Source organism: Sphaerodactylus townsendi, linkage group LG15 (genome assembly GCF_021028975.2).
Source record: "Sphaerodactylus townsendi isolate TG3544 linkage group LG15, MPM_Stown_v2.3, whole genome shotgun sequence".
Lineage (NCBI taxonomy): Eukaryota > Metazoa > Chordata > Lepidosauria > Squamata > Sphaerodactylidae > Sphaerodactylus > Sphaerodactylus townsendi.
The window spans coordinates 27,668,275-27,691,344 of NC_059439.1; the positions used below are offsets into that span (position 1 = coordinate 27,668,275).

The 23,070-nt window shown below is 46.5% G+C and overlaps 1 protein-coding gene across 1 annotated transcript; it reads left to right on the forward strand.

Moving 5' to 3' along the window:
* Window positions 1-18,648, forward strand: LOC125445307 (17-beta-hydroxysteroid dehydrogenase 14-like). Its single transcript, XM_048518318.1, has 9 exons — window positions 1-88; window positions 2,739-2,783; window positions 4,372-4,472; window positions 7,486-7,552; window positions 9,576-9,664; window positions 10,613-10,717; window positions 13,387-13,454; window positions 16,686-16,782; window positions 17,600-18,648. The coding sequence occupies exons 1-9, from the start codon at window positions 1-3 to the stop codon at window positions 17,795-17,797; spliced, it is 858 nt and encodes a 285-aa protein (XP_048374275.1). The 3' UTR covers window positions 17,798-18,648.
* The last annotated feature ends 4,422 nt before the right edge of the window (window positions 18,649-23,070 follow it).

The following is a 23,070-nucleotide window of genomic DNA, read 5'->3' on the forward strand; positions in this document are numbered from 1 at the left end:
ATGGCCATACAGCTGCGTTACCCGGGCAAGGTGGTGATCGTGACCGGCGGCACCTCTGGCATTGGTCTGGCCACCGTGAGAGAATTTGGTAAGGATGGAAAAAAACTGGGGATGGAGGAGAGAGGAATTTCTGGCAACAGGGGGCAGGAGCAAGACAAGGAAGTCTTGCTTCCCAAATCTCTAATCTGGGGAGGAGAGAAATGGGGAGGAGGAGAAATGTGCTTTTTATATCCTTAGAGAAATTCTTGTTTGTCCTGCAAAAAAAAAAAAAAAAAGATCTCATGTAGTCATGTTTTTCCAGCATCAGGTCTTGTGGACTAGAGACTTTTTCACCCTTACGGTGCCACAAGACTGTTCCTTGTACTATTAAAAGTATAGTGCTTTCTCTCTCTCTCTCAATAGACAGACAGGTAGAATGCAGGTGAAGCTGCTCCTGATGCAGTGGCGTAATGAGGTAAACTGGAGCCCTGGGCAAAACCTGAGTTGGATGCCCCTCCCCATGGGCGGCCACCCCACCACGACCAAAAAAGTTTTTGTACCAGGTCATTGGTGCCTGCAGGGGGTGCATTTTTAGACATATTGCCACCAAAATTTCAGCGTATCATCAGGAGAATGTCCTTATGATACGCCCCAAGTTTGGTGCAGTTTGGTTCAGTGGGGACAAAGTTATGGACCCTCAAAAGGGTAGCCCTATCTCCTTAGCTCCCATTGGAAAGAATGGGGGATGGGGCACCCCCTTTGAGGGTTCATAACTTTGGCCCCCCTAAACCAAACTTCACCAAGATTGCAGGGTGCCATCAGGACAGTTTCCAGATGATACCCTGAAATTTTGGTGCCAATACGTCCAAAAATGCGCCCCCTGCAGGAACATCCCAGAAATTTGCCGAAGAATCTTTGTTCTGCATTGAGTTTTCTGCATTGCTGTCAATGGGGGTTGCAGGCTGCTGGGCGGGGGGGCACCTTTCTGAAGGCACAGTCTCAAAACTTTCAGGGTCTCATCAGGAGACAGCCCTAATGGTACTCCCCAGGTTTGGTGCAGTTTGGCTCAGGGAGGCCAAAGTTATGGATTCTCAAAGTGTAGCCCCCATCTCCTATTAGCTCCCATTGGAAACAATGGGGGATGGGGGCACCTCCTTTGGGAGTCCATAACTTTGGACTCCCTGAACCAAACTGCACCAAACTTGGGAGGTAGCATAAGGACAGTCTCTTGATGATACGCTGAAATGTTGGTGCCACTAGCCTAAAAACTGCGCCCCCTGCAGGCCAGAAACGAAAAACCACTAAAAATACCCCAAAACGAACCCTGTATTTTTGGTGCCCCCCACAAGGTGATGCCCTGGGCAGATGCCAACCTTGCCCAATGGGCATTACGCCCCTGTCCTGATGAAATTCATCATGTTATAAAGCTCTTGGAACTTAGGCTGCCAGAACTCATGGTTGCCATCTGATTTCTGCATCCACTTTCTGGTGTTGGGAAGGGATGTGAGACCTGGGGATCCCCTCGAATTACAGCTCTTCTCCAGATGACGGGGATCAGTCCCCCTGGATAAAACAGATGTGTTGAAGTCTCTGTCCCAGTCTCCATCCCCAAATTTCTAGGAGTTTCCCAAGCTGGATCTGGCAACCATAACACAATCCTCTGCTTGTGGCCAGAGGCAGCCTGGCCACGCTAGGATTGGGTGCCCAGTTTGTGGGCTCCCTGGGGAGATCTGGTTGGCCAGAGAGGGAAATTATTTGGCTAGCCCTTGAACTGATTCAGCCATTGTTGTTCTTTTGTTTTATTTCTTCACTTCACTATTCCTCGTAACTAGGACCCAAAGTGTTTTATAGCATTATTACATCTTCCATTTTCCCTCACAAAAATGACCTTGTGAGGTAGGCTACGGAGAGAGTGTATGACTGGCCCTAAGGTCACTCAGCAAGCTTCCATGGGTATGGTGGGCTTGTCCTCCTACCACTGGTGATGCAGTGCTCGTGGGCATGGGCAGAATCACTGTCTACTGTGCGAAGGAACTGAGAAGAAGAGCCGTGGGTGGGGCTGGAGGCAGACAAGTGGTGAGTTAGAGTGGGCTGTAAAGTTAATGGCACCTCCGTCCTTTTGTATAACTTCTTTTCTGTCCTTAAGACTGATACTGTCAGGTCTGATATCTTGCTTCTTCTTGGAAGTCAGAAAAAAGAGACTCTTCCTAGCTGGCAAGATAGCCACACTCTATCTCTCCCTCTTTCCCATCCTAAATGTATATCCAGCAGTGGCGTAGGAGGTTAAGAGCTCGTGTATCTAATCTGGAGGAACCGGGTTTGATTCCCAATCTCTGCCGCCTGAGCTGTGGAGGCTTCTCTGGGGAATTCAGATTAGCCTGGGCACTCCCACACACGCCAGCTGGGTGACCTTGGGCTACTCACAGCTTCTCGGAGCTCTCTCAGCCCCACCTACCTCACAGGGTGTTTGTTGTGAGGGGGGAAGTGCAAGGAGATTGTCAGCCCCTTTGAGTCTCCTGCAGGAGAGAAAGGGGGGATATAAATCCAAACTCCTCCACCACCACCACCACCTCCTCCTCCTCCTCCTCCTCCTCCTCCTCCTCCTCCTCTTCTTCTTCTTCTTCTTCTTCTTCTTCTTCTTCTTCTTCTTCTTCTTCTTCTTCTTCTTCTTCTTCTTCTTCTTCTTCTTCTTCTTCTTCTTCTTCTTCTTCTTCTTCTTCTTCTAATAAACATTTACCTTTTGCCCTTTTAATCAACAGCTCGCCATGGAGCCAACGTGGTCTTCTGTTCAAAACCATCTGAGGGTGAGTCTAGAGTACCATTCCTCACTGCCCTCGCACCCATGACAGGGTCCCCTTTTTTGCTGAAAATACAGGTATATGCCACCTCTACTGAGATTCTCCCTGAGGCAGGTTTCCAAAGTTCACCTTAATAAAATCTTAAAAGTAGCATGAAGTTTGTAAATTAAAGTAGTGTTAAGATTGTTAATTACACAAACATTTAGTAGCCTCAAATGATTTTTCACAGAGTAGGTGTCAGAAGCCAACTCTACAGTGATTTTAAAAGATCTATTCCTGCAAGGGAAATTAGGCAACAATATTCAGTCCCTTTCAGGTTTGGAGACTGATAGTTGAAGACCCTAAGCAGAGCAGAATCGATAAAAAGAAACTTTATTGAACTTGGACAGTGGGAGAGTCACACAGAGACTTTTCGAACGCCTCTTTCGCATCTGCAGAACAATGCATTTTCAATCCACTGTCACAATTGTTTGCAAGTGGATTTTGGCTATTCCACACAGCTGTAAAGTGCATTCAAAGTGGCTTTAAAATGCATTATTTTGCATGTGCAGAAGGGGGCCTGATTCTGGGTGAATCTCTCAACGCATATTACACTTCATGCTTACATTCAGCGTTAAAAGACTGACTTGGCCCACACCAAATTATGTGCTAACTAAATAACAGGAAAAGCCATTAACCCCTTCCCCACACATATTTGGGACACTCTATTATACCACAATCTAATACACACACTGATAAGGAAAAACACCTCTTGTCATGTTCTGCACCTGTTCTTGTGTTTTCTTGTTGTTTTGGTTAACAGCTATGGGGTTAGAAGCTCATAAAGACTAAAAGCTCATCTACCAGGTGACCAAACACAGATGGGATCTGTTTAATTTAACATACAACTTTGCTTAGAACTCCTTAATTCAAAACCTAGCTAAAAAGAAATCTTTTGGCCAGGTGAGGCCCACAAGAAAAGAAAGGCTTCACCCAGAGGTGGGATCCAGCAGGTTCTCACAGGTTCCCGAGAGTAGGTTACTAATCATTTGTGTGTGCCGAGAGGGGGTTACTAATTGGTGATTTTGCCACGTGATTTTTGCCTTAGTTACGCCCCTCCTCTCAGCAGTAGCGCGCAGAACTTGAAGCAGTCTAGCAGGAGGTGCACCGGCGTGCATGGCAGCCTGCGCCTGCGTGCATTCGTTTCCCACCCAAGGACCGGCACAGCGGCTGTGTCCTTGCCACAGCCCCGCTCAGGAATGCCCGGCCATGCCCCCATTGTGCCCCACCCAGCCCCATTGGCACTACGCCACAGTTTGAATCCCACCACCATGGGAACCTATTACTAAATTTTTTGGATCCCACCACTGGCTTCACCCCTGCTGAGAAAGTGACCCAGAGCTTCAGAAGAGGATCTCTACAAGGGGCAGGTGAGGGGAGGGAGGTGGACCAAATGGGAGCAAGTGATCCTTCAAGGACTCTGACTCCAGGTCTTTGATAGTCATGAAGGTATGAACCAGAAGGTGGAGGGATAAACCAAAAGCCACCCAGAAAAGGCAGGATTAGAAGACTTGTTCTGGTGCCAACTGCTGTTTTTTTTCTCTCCACTTTGCAGCGGAAGTGGGACGAGCAATTCAGAGAGAGCTGCAGACCTGTGGGTGCGCAGGGGATGCTTGCTTCCAGGTCTGTGATATGCACAAGGAGGGTGACATTCAGGTAAGCTACAACTGGGTGAAGACTGATGCTTCCTTAAGGGTTCTCCTTCAGCATCACTGCATTCTCCATATTCAAATTCTCAGATGTATAAATGACTGTGGCACTTGGGTGCTGTGTGGTTTCCGGGCTGTATGGCCGTGTTCTAGCAGCATTCTCTCCTGACGTTTCGCCTGCATCTGTGGCTGGCATTAGATCCTCTGAAGATCCTCTGAAGATGCCAGCCACAGATGCAGGCAAAACGTCAGGAGAGAATGCTGCTAGAACACGGCCATACAGCCCGGAAACCACACAGCACCTCAGTGATTCCGGCCGTGAAAGCCTTCGACAATAGACTGTGACACTGTTCCGGGCTTGTCCTCTTGAAGAACGCTCCTCTTTCATAAATTCAGCATGAGTTTGTCACGTGCAGAGTCATGTCTTTCTCCTCTGCGCAAGTCCTTGCTTGGGGTTCTACTTGACTTCTCCATCAACTTCAAACTTCTAGTCCTCGCTCTCATAGTCTGCCATTGCTGTGGTGGCATGGGAGCTTTCTGAAGTCTGACAGTGGACAAGGCTCTGAAACTGAGTGCAAATAGGGGCTCCTTAATGCTGAGCTAAGTCAAGATGGAGGGAGTAGCAGGACACTGAAGTGAGTAAAGAAAGCTTTCTTTTTGAGAGCAAGAAACTGGATAGGAAAGAGAAGAAATAACCCTAGTTGCCTTACTGAGTGTGTGAGAGAGAATTCTAGACTGATCTAGCTTAAAAATGGCATTCTGCAGAGAGACAAGGGGAAACTCCTTTGGAAAGAAGATACTCCCCCTATGGTCCTGTCCAGTTAGAGGTTGTTTCCCCTTGCAGGAACTGCTTCTTGGGGCATGTGACATTTCTATATTCCAGCAATAAGCTGCTCACAGTTTAGCAATCTTCACCAAGTAAAGGCCAGAGCATCCTTTCCCCAAACCAGGGCCAAATTCCCACTGAACATTTAATCTAGATACAACCAAGTTTCAAAAGAATCGGCACCTTTTCATCCAGGTTCCAACATCCTCACTGCAGCGTGTTTCTGGTGAAGATGTCTAGCCCTGCCCCTTGGGGGGGGGGGTGCGCCTGCTGTCAGGGGTGCAATTGTCAAGCTAGCAGCACCAACATTTCAGAGTATCTTTAGGAGACCCTCCTGAGGATACCACCCATGTTTGGTAAATTTTGGTTCATGGGGGCCAAAGTTATGGACCCTCAAATGTGTAGCCCCCATCTCCTATTAGCTCCCATTGGAGTGTTTTTTCAAAAGGGTGCATATACAAGCAGGTCCAGGAAAATCCCGTGATAAAAGGGGCGGGGATCGCCAGAAACGGGACTGGTCTGTGTTCTGTGGTTTGGCAGTGGGGAGATCACGAGGAAACCTGGATATTTCGGGTGACTATCCCAGGATTAATTGCCAGGGAAATCGCCCCAGATTTGGACTTGTCCCCCATCCCGCAAATGCACCCTCTTTGTTGGTTTCTCTTCACTCTTCCCTTGGGCTCCTTTCCGACCCAGCATCCTCTGTCCTGCTCTCAACACCTGGAATAAGTGCCAACCAGAGCAGTTCTAATCAGTGGCGTAACTAGGCAAACTGGAGCCCTGGGCAAAACCTGAGTTTGATGCCCCCCCAGGCGCGTGCCCAATGCAACGCGCACCTCCCCCCTTGTAGCTACGCCCAGTGGCATATCTAGGCAAACTGGAGTTTGGCGCCCCCCCATGGGCAGCCACCCTCCCCCACTGTGACCAAGCAATGATTTTTTACACCAGGTTGTTTCAAAGTCACCATCACATTATAGAACATGCCCCAACTCACAGATCTGACACACAGGAATAGGCCATGCCACGCAGCAGAAATAATTTTTTGAAAACATTTTCAAAATGCTTTCAAAATGTTTTATTACTACTATGAAAACATTTTATGGTGTTGTATCCAGTCCCCCCGATTGGGGGAAACAGCATCACTTTCATTGTTTCAAAGGAGAATCTGGGCTCTCTAGTTTAAACAAGTGATGCTGGAATCCACCCCCAAACAGCATCATTTTCAATGGTGTTTAAACTAGGGAGCTCAGATTCTCCTTGTAAATCCACCTTAAAGGGAGAATCTGGGGTTCCCAGTTTAAACAATATTGAAAGTGATGCTATTTTGGGGTTGATTCTCCCCCACCCTGAAACAGCATCACTTGCAATGTTTAAACTGGGGACCTCAGATTCTCCCTTTAAATCCATGTCAAAGGTGGGGGGATTTAAAAGGAAAATCTGGGGAAATTTGGGAGGTGCCTGCTGTCAGGGGTGCAATTGTTAAGCTAGCAGCACCAAACTTTCAGGGTATCTTTAGGAGACTCTCCTAATGATACCACCCAGGTTTGGTGAAGTTTGGTTCAGGGGGTCCAAAGTTATGGACCCTCAAATGTGTAGCTCCCATCTTCTGTTAGATCCCATTGGAAACAATGGATGATGGGGCACCCCCTTTGGGAGTCCATAGCTTTGGACCCCCTGGACCAAACTTCACAAAACCTGGGTGGTATCAGTAAAAGATTCTCCTGATGATACCTCCCAGGTTTGGTGAAGTTTGGTTCAGGGGGTCCAAAGTTATCGACCCTCAAAGGTGTAGCCTTATCTCCTATTAGCTCCCATTGGAAACAATGGGGGATGGGGCACCCCCTTTGGGAGTCCATAACTTTGGACTCCCAGAACCAAACCTCACCGAAACTGGGTGATAGCATCAGGAGAGTCTCCTGAAACATCCCTGAAATTTTGGTGCTGCTAGCCTAAAAACTGCGCCCTCTGCAGGCCAAAAATGGAAAAACACTGAAAATACAAAAAATCCCACAAACGAACCTGCAGTTTTTGCGCCCCCCACAGGGCTGCGCCCAGGGCAACTGCCCACTTTGCCCAATGGGAGGAACGCCTCTGGTTCTAATGGTGGCAGCTTGTAGCTCTGGAACCGCAGGGCTCTGGACTGTGCTGTTATCAGTACCTAGCCTTAGAGCCCTTTTCATCCCTGTTCCTGCAGAAGCTGATTGGAGCAACCATAGAACGTTACGGATGTCTCGACTGCCTGGTGAACAACGCTGGAGATGGTGAGTGATTTTCAAACAGTTGGGGTCTGGGAAGAATTATCGGGATGCATGTGTCTGGGTGTTTTCCTTGTTTATTCAAAAGCCAGAATGGACTTGTCCAGCCGTGGGTTCCAGGAACTATAACTTTGGTGGTGTCTGTTTGCTGAGAAACTAGAGAAATGACAGTATCCTCCCAATACAACATATTTGTGTGATGGTCTTAGGACTCCCTCCCTGTGTATCTCCCACTCCTTTCTAAAGGAAGGACTTCTTCACCAAGATTAGTCAACTTGTGGACTTTGCTGTTCCAGGATATAGTGACGGCCTTTAGCTGGATTGCAGGCTCAGATGGATTCATCATCAATGTTCATTAGCTCTGATGATGAAATGAAACCTACATATTCAGAGCCCATAACCTTGTGAGGAGCAGTGGTAGGGGGACAGTATAGGGTTGCCAACTCTGGGGTGAGGAATTCCTGGAGATTTGATGGGGAACCTGAGGAGGACAGTGTTTGGAGAGGGGAAAGACCTCAGTGGGGCATAATGTCTTTGATCACAATTGTCAAAGCAGGTGTTTCACCAGAGGAACTGACCTCTTAGGGCCTTTCCCCACTTACCTTAAGCCCCACACTACTTGAGCAGAGTAGCACGGGGTCCCCTGGCACTCCCCACGACAGGGGCGGTGAGAGCGCAGCCGCCCCGACGCTGCCGCTGTCGTGCCCCCTCAGTGCGTGGCATCCCAGGCGCTCTCCTTAAGGGCCCCTTTTGATGACCCCGACCCGTGGGGACGCCCGGGTGCGTGCCTGGGATGCCGCGCGCTGAGAGCAGCGCGTGGCATGGGGGGGGGGATGGAAGAGAGTGGGGAAAGGCCCTTAATTCAGTTTTATGATTGTAAACAGCCAGACGTGCACAAAAAAATCAAGTGCAGATTGTTACCACTCAATCACAACTTGGGGTGTAAACTTAATGATTAAGTGGCCAAGAAATGTAGGACAAATTATTGTGTTAGAAACTTGGCAAAAAATGTGCACAAAATATAAGTAATTAATATGGATTGGATATTGTAAGGAAATGAAATTGTTGGATTCCATATGTACTTTTCCTTTCTTTTTTTTTGAAATGTGGTTATTTGTTGAAAAAGAGTAAAGTTTCTGAGGGCATTAAAAAAACTTAGAGCATATATGGACATGTAACCTCAGCTTGTGGGTTTTGTGGGGCAGAACCTGGAATGAGTTTGCAACAACAATTTTTAAAAACAAAATGATTTACTTTCTTAACACATAACATATAACATCAACATTTAACATCACATTTCAAGGTCCTGTTCAGGTTGCAATTTCAAGTCCTTATATTTACAGTCTACTGATACTGCCAAGTCCAATTCTTCTTTGCAAGTGGGTTGGCTCCTGAAGACTCCAAGGGCTTGATGAACGGGATTCAACATGATGAAGGTTTCCAGGAGAACTCTCACCCAGTACAACCACAAAAAGAAACCCCGAAACAATAAACTCCAACATTTACAACACAGCAAAAACAAACAACTACCTTCCCAGTAGTTCCCAATAATATTGCAATTACCTTAACAAGGTGTTAAGGGCTTATAGAAATCAAGGTCCGAGTCTGGTAGCCTTGTCTCCTCCAACTACATGAGCTCTGCTGCCTCTTGCTGCTCTGAGTCTCCACCCCTTACTGGGTCAACCCATTCTGAGCATGGGGGTTACAGACACACACACACAAATGAAGAGGAAAAAGTGACCTTTGTATCCTGGGATATCTTCATGACCCACCTGGAGGCTGGAAACTCTAAAGGCACTAACCAGAGGAGCCTTTGGACATCTGGAGCATCTGGTTTGCCTCTTTGTTAAATGTTCTTCTGGACAACTGGTGGGATCTTTCATCCATATAAGCTATTAGGTTTGACATGCGGTCTTGCCACATAAGTATTGTTTAAAAACCAAAACAAGAGTGAAATCCATCAGCATATTCTGGGGTGAGGACTTTTCTGCTCAGAAATCCACTTCCGTTTTTGTTGTCTTGCCAACAGGTCATCCTGAAATCATAGATGATCTGAATGCCCAGGACTTCAACAACTTCATGGAACTCAATGCCGTGGGAAGTATGTTAGCTGCAAAGGTGAGTGTTTCTAACTTGGAAAGAGGTTCCCTGTTCCCTGAGGGCAGCTGACTTCATCCAGAGTTGAAAGTCAAGGAGAAAAAAACCTGGAATGGTATAGGATTCAGAGGTACCTGTGTCTGTCAGTTCTCTGCTGCCCAAATCAGAAGGTTGTGGAAGTTCTCTGACTCCATAGCTCAGGGGTAGGGAACCTGCGGCTCTCCATATGTTCAGGAACTACAATTCCCATCAGCCTCTGTCAGCATGGCCAATTGGCCATGCTGGTAGGGGCTGATGGGAATTGTAGTTCCTGAACATATGGAGAGCCGCAGGTTCCCTACCCCTGCCATATCTGATGTGCCGCTTTGCACCCTAAGGGTTCATCCAGTGGTGGGATCCAAAATTTTTAGTAACAGGTTCCCATGGTGGTGGGATTCAAACTGTGGCGTAGCGCCAATGGGGCTGGGTGGGGCACGACGGGGGCATGGCTGGGCATTCCGGGGGCGGGGCATTCCTGGGCGGGGGATGTGGCAAGGACGCAACCGCTGCGCCGGTCCTTGGACAGGAAACGAATGCACGCAGGCGCAGGCTGCCATGCACGCCGGTGCACCTCCTGCTAGACTGCTTCAAGTTCTGCGCGCTACTGCTGAGAGGAGGGGTGTAACTAAGGCAAAAATCAGGCGGCAAAATCACCAATTAGTAACCCCCTCTCGGCACACACAAATAATTAGTAACCTACTCTCGGGAACCTGTGAGAACCTGCTGGATCCCACCTCTGGGTTCATCCCTGCCATTTCCAACTGCAGGAATTTCTGCTAGGCATGCTGGGAAAGGCCTCTGTCAAGTGACAGTTCTAAGCTCAGTACAGGAATGTAATGTAATGGTCTGACTCGAGTCCAATACATGGCAGTTCTTTAATTTACTCCAATGAGACTGGACACGCTGTTTCTCTTTGTGTTTTGTGTACAGTATGCACTGCCCTACTTGCGGGAAACCAGAGGAAATATCATCAACATCAGCGGCCTGAGTGGTGTTGGTGGGGGGAAGCATCTTTTGAGCTATTCCTCAAGCAAGGTAATCCTGACTCAAGGACAGAATTGGTTGCCCATTTTTTGTTGTTGAAAACTTGAACTCTTGTCCTGTTAATAGTACCTCGATTACCATAGGAAGGTTTGAAAAGTTCCGTCTGTGGGCACTTTAAGTCAAGGTGCTGCTAAAGGATGGGACTTTTCAGTTCCTTTTTCAATGCTCACACATGAGGCTAAAACAGGTAAGTAAGTAAGTAAAGCCTTTATTGGCATATACAGGATGACACAGTAATACTTATAAAACACACATAAGACACACAGTGGCTAAAACACATTTCTTCAGCTAAAAAGCTCAATTGGCAAACGTCGATAGCAATTAATAATAATAATAAGCCTTTATTTGGCATAGCAATAATCATAACACAATAAAAAACCCGAGATAAAAGGTACACACATACAAAGGTTTAAGATAGAATATAAATTATTGATTGTGCATCACCTCCAGTAAAAATCGTGCCACCAATTCACAAGTTTCATTGTCAGAATTGTCCAGAAGGAAAGGGAGTCTACCTGATTCTCCCATTTCTCTAGGTATCCTAGAAAGAATATTGGAATATTTTGATCTGATATTTGCAGATTTAGGGCAGCAAAGCAGTTGATGTGCCAATGTTTCAATGTGTTGTTCACCACAAGAGCACCACAAGAAAGGGTATGCCCTTTCGCTCATTTTCAAGTTGTTAAATCTACCACGCAATAAAGCGGAGGGGAAAACATTGAAGCGAGCAAGTGTGAGGGCTCTTCTCGGCATAGGATTAGTCAAAATACAAATAGGGAGCCATCCTGTTTTGATATAGGGGTATTGAAAGATGTAAGGGTGAACAAGTTTTCATAGCAGCCCTAACTAAATTAATCCATTCGCTTTCCAACAATTTTTGTGTTAACAAGTTGTAGGATTCTGAACTAGATAGCGGGAAAAGCGAGTCGAGAGATATACCAAGTGATTCAATCCTTTTCCTTTTCACGATCAGAGAGAACCATGGATTAGCCTGAGTATCAGACAAAAGTAGGTGAATTAAATAACATTGCCAGCTATATTAGTATAACATTGCTAACCGTTGAAACATTAATATCCATCTTGACTTGCGTCTATTACATTTAGCAGAAATTTCGCTACATTCTCACACACAATGGGATCAAGGCTGTCCAAGATTAGAGGAATCTTAAGAGCCTCAGTTAGTTGGTTATATAGAAGTGAGGTGAGGGCGGGTTGGATCATTCTAACTTTAGCAAACCTTGCACAGTGAAAGAGGGTGTGATCGATGGCCTGAATTGCATGGACATAGTCTCCTTTGTATTGTCGAAGGCTTTCACGGCCGGAATCACTGAGGTGCTGTGTGGTTTCCGGACTGTATGGTTATGTTCTAGCAGCATTCTCTCCTGACGTTTTGCCTGCATCTGTGGCTGGAGGAGCTGATAGTAGGAAAGGCAAGTTTGCTTTTCTTTCCTACTATCAGATCCTCTGAAGATGCCAGCCACAGATGCAGGCGAAACATCAGGAGAGAATGCTGCTAGAACACGGCCATACAGCCCCGGAAACCACACAGCACCTCAACAGTCTTCTTTGTCTATTTGTTGATATCTGCCATATAGAAGCATGGAGGGCATTAAATCGGGCCAGCGTTATAGCTCTTCTTGGTTTTGGTAAAACTGGTAAGGCTTTTTTGAAATATCTGGCTCATTCCGAACATGCAGAATAATGCACTTTCAAACTGCTTTCAGTGCTCTTCGAAGCTGTGCGGAATGGCAAAATCCACTTGCAAACAGTTGTGAAAGTGGTTTGAAAACGCATTATTTTGCGTGTGCGGAAGGGGCCTCTGTGTGCTTTCTTCTCATGACCAGACCGAGAAAAGCTCACTGAAGTCTGAAAGGTGCAATATCTTACATCTTTCCCCCCTTAACTGAGAACCGCATGTGGAGGTGCCAGTTGACTAGAGAAAATAAAAAGTCCTATCCCTTGAAAAGAGGCTTCATGGGAATAATCTTTACACAGTGATGTCATTTCCCTCCACGTCATGAAAAGCTGATTGGAACCCAAATCCCAAGACACCAGACTCCTAGTTCTGTGCTATGACCCAAGCATCTGCTAAAGAAAACTGTCCTTCAGGTCCCCAGTATTCACATTCCAGCCTAGGGTTCAGACTAGGACCATGGTGGCGAACCTTTGGCACTCCAGACGTTATGGTTCTGAAAAATTCCCATCAGCCCTATAGCATGGGCCAATTGGCCTTGCTGGCGGGGGCCTGATAAATATATAGTCCACTAGCCATCTGGAGTACCAAAGTTACCTATGGACTAGGACATCTAAGACCAGATTCTGTCCCTGAAGCCTCTCAGTTCCTTGCCCATCATTTTCTGTTGCCCAGAGGGAACAGATCTTTCTGGGGGTGGTGATGCCCCAGGTGCTGAGAGTCAATGTTGAGGGATGAGAAGATCTACCCCGACACCCCCTATCCTGCCCTCACTAGGGCTGCCAAGAGGCCTTCAGAAAAATACCCTGTCTATTTAATAGAAGATTAATAGAGGCCCGGATTGTAAGCATTATTTACGTACGTATCATAAGAAGTTTTCTCTTTTTGCACACCAGACTGCAGTCAAAGGCATAAAAGGAGAAAACGGTCAGTTGGCAACCATGCTTGTTGTGTGTTTCCCTTGTAGGGTGCAATTCTTGCAATGACCAAAACCCTGGCCATAGATGAGAGCAAATATGGAGTACGAGTCAACAGGTAAGAGTTATCAATATCAAGCTAGATCCCTTCGCTGTATCCTATCAGGGAAGAAAGTCAGGTCCTCCATACTCCAACGCCTGGAGCGTTTTGTTATTGGCCATGACTTGGCCGTATCTCTGGTTGTTTCCCCACTTACCCTGGAGCGAGTGGTTGCTGCTGGCGCTTCTCCCAGTCGCTGGCGTCATTTCCTGATCTTGCCGCCGGGCTTCCCACGACCTTGTAGCAGCGCCATCAAAAGCGCTCGTTTCCAAAGAGCACCAGGAATGTCGTGCACTGAAATTTGTGCCCGACAGCGGCGCAGCGGTAGGTACTGCACAATGTTTATGTCGCCACCCACAATGCTCGCGATCGCGGAGTGCTGGGGACCCTGCGCTACTTAGGAGGAAATGGTAGCAGGGCCAGAAGGTAAAGTGAAACGCCCACAACTGACGTCCGATATTGGCCGTATCAGAACTGACTGCTGGGGGCCCCTTATGTTTTTGAAGGTAAGAGGTTTGCCATTTCCTGCCTCTATTTCTTGGAGGTTAACCATCCAAATCACCCAAGACCACCCACCAAGTTTCCACGGTGTGTGTGGAGCTTACAGGCAAGGCGTTTTGCTGAAAGAAATAAAGTGATAACGGAGGGAGCAACATATGGAATGCTAAGAAGTAGTACAAAGACCCCAATTCTTTTCCGTTTCAAATATTTTTCCTCATGAGAAGAGGGCCACAAGGAATAATTAGGCACAAAACATGGCAGTTTTGTGCCTACCTACCTCACAGGGTGCTTGTTGTGAGGGGGGAAGGGCAAGGAGGAGCAGCAGTGGCGTAGGAGGTTAAGAGCTCATGTATCTAATCTGGAGGAACCGGGTTTGATTCCCGGCTCTGCCGCCTGAGCTGTGGAAGCTTATCTGGGGAATTCAGATTAGCCTGTGCTCTCCCACACACGCCAGCTAGGTGACCTTGGGCTAGTCACAGCTTCTCGGAGCTCTCTCAGCCCCACCTACCACACAGGGTGTTTGTTGCCTTGAGGGAAGGAGATTGTAAGCCTTTGGAGTAAGCCTGCAGGAGAGCTAGGCCAGATATAAAGTCAAACTCTTCTCTCTTCAACCTTCTTCTAAACCCCTTTGAGTCTCCTACAGGAGAAAAAGGGCGGATATAAATCCAAACTCTTCTTCTCTTTTCAGTTTCTAGAGCTACAGTTCAATCCATAATCCATCAACACATGCTTAACAGTTTCAGTTCTATTGGAATAATCTGCTTAAGGCTGTGAATAGGCCATGTCTTTAGGGACAACAGTTTCTATAAGCATATCACCAAAGCATCCAAGTCAGTGTACAGACAGAGGTGGGGGGGGGGGAGGGGGAATCAAGAGGATGTCTAAAAACTTTCCTCGCAGGTGTGCAGAAAAGCAAGCTGTTGTAAGTTAACCAGAATTAAAAATAGATAGATGGTGGGATGTGTTGGATAATCTCATTGGAGAGATTACACCTTTGCATTACAAGCAGAGTACGCGAAGCTGGAGCACAGCAGAGCGTCCCAAACATGCAGGTGATCTTTGGCACAAAGAAAAGTCGGAGTCATTTGTAGTTTCTAATATAATAAAAAAGAGTATTTATTAGTCCACTCCATTCTGGATAGAAAGGTGGATAGATCAGTTCACTAAATCTAATCTAATCTAGCTGGATGGGGATGGATGCACTCAGCATCCATCCTCTCTACGCATGTGGTGCGGTAGCAGCTGGTTAGAGAGCAAGAAGCAGTGAGAGGAAGTCCCTGAGAGTATCAGTCCAACATCAAAGGGATAGTGCCTGCATGATAGAGTAAAGGTGTCAATCCCTGGGTCCCTATCTAGCATCTGGCTTTCTAGCAAAACTCTCCTCTATGGTTGAGGCAGGAAGCAGCGTAAAAGTCCTTCACTTCCAACAGGATATAGGGGGTGGATTTAGTTTTAAAAAAACTGAATCTGATACAGGAAGCCCAGAACGAAAGAGAAGAAGAAGAAGGAGAGTTTGGATTTATATCCCCCCTTTCTCTCCTGCAGGAGACTCAAAGGGGCTGACAATCTCCTTGCCCTTCCCCCCTCACAACAAACACCCTGTGAGGTAGATGGGGCTGAGAGAGCTCCGAAAAGCTGTGACTAGCCCAAGGTCACCCAGCTGGCGTGTGTGGGAGTGTACAGGCTAATCTGAATTCCCCAGATAAGCCTCCACAACTCAAGCGGCAGAGCTGGGAATCAAACCTGGTTCCTCCAGATCAGAATGCACCTGCTCTTAGCCATTGCTCTTAGCCACTAGGCCACTGCTGCTCCCTAGCAGAGTTCCATTGCAGAGTTCCATTGAACAAGAAAAATGGGGCAGCGGAGAGGAGAAATCAACATAATTTGGTCCACTGTCATGTATTTACAGTACTATTTTTAAAGAAACAGATTAAAGTTTCTACTGCTACTTTTTCTTGTCCCATGATTTGTCAATTTCCTATTGACTGAGCTTGCAGAGGCTCCATTCCATGTCACCATATTTTGGTATATAGAAATAAACAATCTGGAGTGTCAGGGGACACTGAGGAGTTCCGTTTCCAAAGCATATCTGGTTGGACAGCAACAAAAGTTGCCTAGCAGTACTTACCGGTATTTGTTTTATTTATGTGTAAGCTAATATTTGTAATATGGGCTGTTATTGGCACTTATCATGTACTCCCTCCTTTTTCTTTGCTTATAACATCATGTGGATCCTACCGCCCTTCCTCTTTGGGGTTTATTTGAGGGAACTGATAGCAGGCGCCATCTTGCATTAATTTAATTTAATCAATATGCTGGATTTTAATGGGGTAGGGTTTATTTTTATTAGAGCCGTATTAACTTATATTTATTGTATTTTAACCTGATATTGTGCTCTATCTATATGTTGTTCACCGCCCTGACCCCTCCAGGGGAGGGCAGTCTATAAACCCAATAAATAATAAATAATAATAATAATAATACTTATAGTTATAATTTGAAATCTATCTTTTTATCTATCTCATGTATTTTAAAAAAACTTGTAATAAGTGGTGTTTTGTGTATATTTTCTAGATCTTCTAATTTTTAATTCCATTGTTATAGGGTTGTTTTGTCCCCCATAGTTTGTGCAACATGGAAGATGACACATTTCTAGGAATAATAAGATAGATTAGCTTGGATTTAGGGGCCTTGTTTGTCATGTATCATGATACTCTTATCCCATTTTTACAATATTTTGAATTCTAGCATCTCGCCAGGTTTTGTCTGGACTCCTTTGTATGAAAGGTATGTCAGCTTCTTCCCGGATCCAGAGGCCAAAATCCAGGAAGACAAATGTTGTCAGGTAAGTGTGTTGTGAGGAAACAGAAATGCTGCTGCTGCAGATAACTGGTTCTCTCTCAGGCTGCCTTCCTCAAGGTGGCATCTGAAGTTCTCCCAAAATAACAATGAGGGGGAGGGGGATGGCATCTACACATTGCCCACCCTAGCGGAGGGAGGGAGGGGGGAGGGTGGCATGGAAGGGAAGGGGAGGGAGGGCGGGAGGGAGGAGAGGGGAGAGAATGAGGAGTGGCATGCAAGGGAGGGGAGGGGGCGTGGCATCTGGACATGGCCCACCACCCCTAGCGGAGGGGGAGGGGAGGGGAGAAAGGGGAGGGAGTGGCATGCAAGGGAAGAGGGGAGTGAGGGAGGGTGGCATGAGAGAGAGAGGGAGGGGAGGGCTGATTGGCATCACAAGAGAGAGGGGAGGGAGTAGGGGTAGCATGCAAGGGAGGCTATAGAGATCAGTGCTTCAGAGAAAATGGAAGCCCTGGAGGGCAAGAGAAACAGAAGTCCTGGAGTGTCGACAGAGGAAGCAGGGAGTGGATTCTCTTGGATTTCCCTATCTCCTGTGGAAGCAGGATCCCTGCTCAATGACCTCCCATTCCCAAGCTTTGCTGTCTGCAGGCACTCCCTCCTGCTATCCCAAACTGGAATTGGCAGCTCTTCTTCTACCACATCTCAGATGGTAACAATAAGAAGGGCTGTGAATTCCAACACTGGAAGTTGGAATTCTACTGCTAATGTATCATGCCCCACCTGGGTTCAGTTTCTGAGGCTTCATGATAGGTGAGCTGAGCATAGAATTCTACATTGATCCATCTTCTCTTGCACATTTATAGCTACTGGGACGTTTGGGGACCGCAGAAGAAGTGGCGCTGGCTGTCCTGTTCCTTGCTGCTGATGGAACTTTCTGCACTGGTGCCAACCTTGTGGTCAGTGGTGGAGCCGATGTTGGCTTTGGGATAAAGAACCTGATGGAACTTGAGCCTGGCCATTGCGCAAAGGTGAACTTGAAGAGCTCCTCCACCAAGAAATAAGGCTGCAGGAAGGGGTGGGGATAAGACCCGAGGGAACAGCTGTCATTCATTCAAAGTCATCCCTCCAAGAAGAGTTCCACAAAGGTGTTGTTTTAGCAAAAAGGAGGGGGAAAGCAGGACGTTATGGCGTGGAGGTTTCGTGATGGACTAGGACAACACAGCAATAATACTCACTGGGTGACCTTGGGCCAGACATGGTGACACCCACTAAACTGTCACCCGGGGATGTCTTCAACCTAAACGAAGAGCCTTGTGTGTCACCTTAAGCCTTGTTGGGGACAAAGGCAGAACCAAAAGCATCCCTTGAATACTATCCCATTCAAATCTGCCCCAAAGATAAAGAACAAGTAGGGTTGCTGCTTTTGAAATTATCCAGTCTCTTTGCCATCAGTGTGATCCTTATCAAATATCAGGAGCTGTTCCTCACTTCCAGGCTACGAAAAGGCTCAAATGTTCATTTCCAGTCATGCAGCCTCTGGTAAAGGGCCCGGGCATTCTTCCCCAGCCATGTTGGCAACACCGTCTGCAGGCCTGTGTCAATGGAGGGGCAAGCAGGAATTCAACGCATGAAAGTGTGTCCAAGTCCCTGTATCTCCATGCAGGTCAATTGTGAAGCTGAAGGGGCAGAAGCTTTGCCAGAAGGAAAGATGGCAGCCGCACCTTGGTTTTGGCTTCACCTGGCCCACATTCTGGGGTTATATGCAGGAACTAAGCCCTGGTATTCCACTTCTTTAATTAGGCTTCAGTTTGTCATATGTATGTGCCCAAGGTCAGTGAGATTGTGAAATGGTTGAACTCCATTAAGTGCTTCCTGTTGATGTTTTCTGTGAAATTCCCCTGAACCAACACCTTTGACTGTTTTTATCCCCAAACCAATAAAGACATGATTCGAACAAAAGAGGTGGCTAAAAATTCTGTTGCTTTTTGGTTTTTATATGTGGAAATTATTGGTAGCAGGACCCACCCTATGTAGCTGAGCTGGTTCTGGCATCTTCTTCCTTGCCTTACAGCTATTTCCCTGTACCCCCAGCTCTCTGGATTAGATTGCTTCTCCTCCCTCACTCTCTTTCAGTTTGTTGATGGGGCAAATGGTGGTTTCTTGCTGATGAAGGAGCAGCAATTTTGCACATTCTCCAAAAGCAGAGCTTCTCACCAGCGTGGGATAGTGGTGTAAATCTTCTCATCCTGGGGTACCACTAAGCAATTCAGCTGTTGGACCAATGCTGGAAAAGTCATCCAACTTTTTCAAATGCCACCACTAAAATAAACTAAAATAAGTGCTATAGCACAACTATCTCCCAACTATGCACAATGTATGAAGAGCCTATTCAGGAAACACATATAAATACAAAGGAAACATTGATCAAAATTCAGTTGACAGTGCCATGCAGCTGAGAGCCAACTCAAAGGGGAGATGGTTGACCTACTAGCATGTAGATGTAATCTCTTTAGCTAAATTCAGCAACTTCACTATCTGAATTATTTATTCGCCTCCATAATATGGCTGACTTCTAGTTCCATATTTGTTGTTACTGTGTATGGTGGGTTTCACAGTGAAGCAACCAGTCTCCTCTGCCTAGTTGGGGAGTGGGAATTTCCACAACCATTTGTAAAAACAGTTTGGAGTGCATCTGAGCCTCGAATCACCTTCCTCATCTTGCTTGGAAGATGATTTTGAATTCTCCGAGGTGCCTTTCTGGTGCATAAACTTCAGATCTACTACGGAAACTTGAGGCAACTGAATACTAAACTTAACAGAACTAAGGCGGATCTAAACTGATACAACAGTAGATACAATGTGTTTGAAAAATAAAAGTTATCTCCTAAGTACTTATAACTTGTTATGCAACATGAAGCAGAAGATACAAGAAGGCATGGCCATGCAGCCATCTCCTCTTCATCCTATGACATCCAAGAGCCCACCATTCAACAGCAGTTACCCCAGTAACAAAATGTGGAATTGGGACTTGCGGGACTTGAAGCCTAACAAGGTAGGCTTCCACGTCGATATAAACTCTCGGGTATGTTGGAAAATCTGATTCTTGAGGTCTCTGTCAGTTTCTGCTCCCTAAATCAAGGTGTTACATAAGTGGATGGATCAATATGGGAAATCTATACAGTTAAGTGGTCTAGACAGGTTGGCAAATTCCTGGTGATCTGGGTGTACAGCCTGGGGCGGGGGCAGGATTTGACTACGGGGATGGATCTCAGTGAGATATAATACCAGACAAGATACCCTCCAAAGCAGTCTATTTCCTCCAGGGGAGCTAATCTCTGGAGAAGATCCTTGAAGGCATGACCATAGAACCATCTCCTTCTTAATCTTATGAAGCAGTGCCTACCATTCAACAGCACTCAGCCCTCAGTGAGACAGTGTGGAACTGGTACTTGGGGGATCTAACATCTATGCTCTTTGGCTTCTTGTAAAATCTGATTCTGATGTGAAAATAGATATGGAGAATCTGTATGGGTGAGCTTTCTTGGGCTTCCAGATTTGGACTGGGAAATTCCTAGTGATTTGGGGCTACAGTCTGCTATGGCAGTTTTTGGTAATGAGATATAATACCAGAGAGGATACCTAATCAAAGCAGCCATATTCTCTAGGGGAACTAATCTCTCTTGTGAGGAGATCGGAATCAATCAGAGGCATGGGAGGTAGAAATGGGTGTGGCCATTGATGCTGGCTCACCGTCAGTATCCCCCTTTATGGGTCTGATTTGCAATGGATGTCCCTGAACATCTGCCAGTGTTGTCATGAGTCCCAGCATCCCCCGCCATGGACACTCCAAGGCGGCCCACCTGCTCAAATGGAAAAGCAGGGTCATACTTTGGAAGAGAAAGGAGGAGATATCATTAGCAGTCTGGGTAGCCACAGGTGTCCTTTTCTTACCTGCAACTCCTGAGTGTGGCTGTTCCCCACCCGCTGGCCACCACCATCAGTGGTGGAGGAGGAAAGAAGGCCACGGGAGGAGGAGGCTCAGATGTGAGGATGTGCAGTATAACTCTCAGAGCCTCCAGCATCCTTCGTAACAGAGCAGAGGTGGTCTTGGACTGTAATGACTATTCTTCCACTGCCAGAATGCTCTGTCTCTGCCCAGAGATGCTCAACTGAAATCCATTCGGCATTCATTGTACCTTTTGTGCACGGTGACAGATTGCAATGAAAACCATGCAAGTAATTTGGCATTTCTGGTTGCCAGCAGCAGGTCAAGAGTTCTCCAGCATCCATCATTTGGCATTCAGTGATATGGCTGCACCATGCCTCATTCCCATTTCACCTTTCCCCATCAAAACCTCAATTAAAAGAATGTTAAATGAATCTTTCTTCCCAATGAATCATTGCAGATGCCAACCAATGCTTTGCTCTGGCCAGGATGGTCCAGACCAGCCTCATCTTGTCAGATCTCTGAAGCTAAGCAGGGTTAGCCAAGGAATACAATGGGTGCTATGCAGAGGAAGGCAAAATCAAATCACTTAGTTCCTTGCCTTGAAAACCCTACTGGGTTGCTACAAGTTGGTTTCGATTTGACAGCACTTTACAAACACTGATCAATGCTTCCCCTGTCCTTCCCCACCAACAGTTGTGTCCAGGAAAAGGGCTGCCTTCCAGCACCAGACAGCCCATTGCAGTCGTCACAGACACTCACTCAGGGACACTGGACCACCCCACAACTGGCAGCCCCACCCTTGGACCTACCAGCAGAAGCAGGGACCTCCTGGAAGTCAGAAGCTGGGAGAAACTGCAGGGAAATGGCAGAAGGGCCTGGGCAGCAAGAGCAAGCCTCAGCAGTTCCAAGGAAAAAGACGGAGATAGCACAGCCCTAGCCAAGTTGCAATCAGCAGCCCATTGCAGCCTTAGAGAATGGGATGGTGCTGGCACAACCCCAAACAGGCTGCAATCTAGGAGGAGGGCTAGGAAAGCTGAGCAGTCAGTTTTAACCCCCAACACATTGATTTTCACTCCCACATATCTCTCTTGTTCACAAGTTAATATCAGTTTAGGTTCAAAACATGGTTTAATATATAACACCACCCCATTTTTCTTTTTTTAACATGCTGAAATAATGATTTCTGACTCAAGGGCTGCTTCCGCAGGGCCATGCTGGGGGTGTGTGTCAGTGTATACGATGCCAACACACACACACACACACACACACACACACACACACACACACACACACACACACACACACACACCCTGGGACTGTTCGCATGAATGGTCCTGGTAAAGACAGGGAAGACGGCGCAGCGCTTCACCGTCGCCTGATCGACTTAACTTCCCTGTGACCTTCCGGCGTGTCGCCGAGGCCAGGGGACATACCTCCCTGCCCTGCGCGACTGCTCCGGAGTCGCAGAGCGGTGGGGTGTGTCCCTGAACTACCGGCTGACACTACTGAAAGAATATGAGAAAAGGCTAAATCCATCGAGAAGGGGGGGGGGGATGGCGCCTTCCAGCCGCTGTTTCCAGAAAACCTCGCTCGGGGGGGAGTGAGGGTGGGATGGCTGCGATGCAGCTGCGCCCCCCATGCGAACAGCTCCCTAGGGACGGCAAATATTATCCTGTTTCAATGTTCTCAGATAATGAATCTCCCTCCTCTTTTATGAAGCATTAAGCCCATCATACTTCTATTCAACATAGTTACTTTTCATCTTTTCCCTTGGAATTTTTTCTTTCAAAACTTAACATATCAAAATGTTGTTGGAATATGGAGTCTCTAGGCCTTCTTTTCACAAACTGGACCAAAATATCTCTTGGAATCTTTTATTTCTTTCAGAGTATATGGGGTTAACTCTATAAATCTTTTCTATCACTATTTCTTTCCTGCTATCCCCAGAAAGACTGCAAGGACAGATATGATCTTTTGACAAGTATTTTCTCCAGGGGTCTCAGGCACCACCCTAAACCTAAGAAATACCTCTTTCCCCCTTAGTTCCAAATAGAGCAATGTTGTTCAAATATTTTTCCATATCTTGCTTCAAAGTATAAGTTTTCCTCTTAATTTTTTTCATCCCAATTACCAGTCAGTTTAATGGTACTCACTGCTTGATCTAAAGAGGTTTCCAGTTTTTTTAGTTTCGTCTGTTAACTCCATTTTCATCTTTACCATCTCCTGAGTCATAATATTTACATACATACATAGCCTTTATTGGCATAGGAAAAAGTTACATGAATTGGGAACAATTACATGGATACATGATAGATAAAAGGCCCTACGGGGAGCACAACAAATATGTCCTACTGGGAACTCTCAACTATCTCCGCAATGAAATTG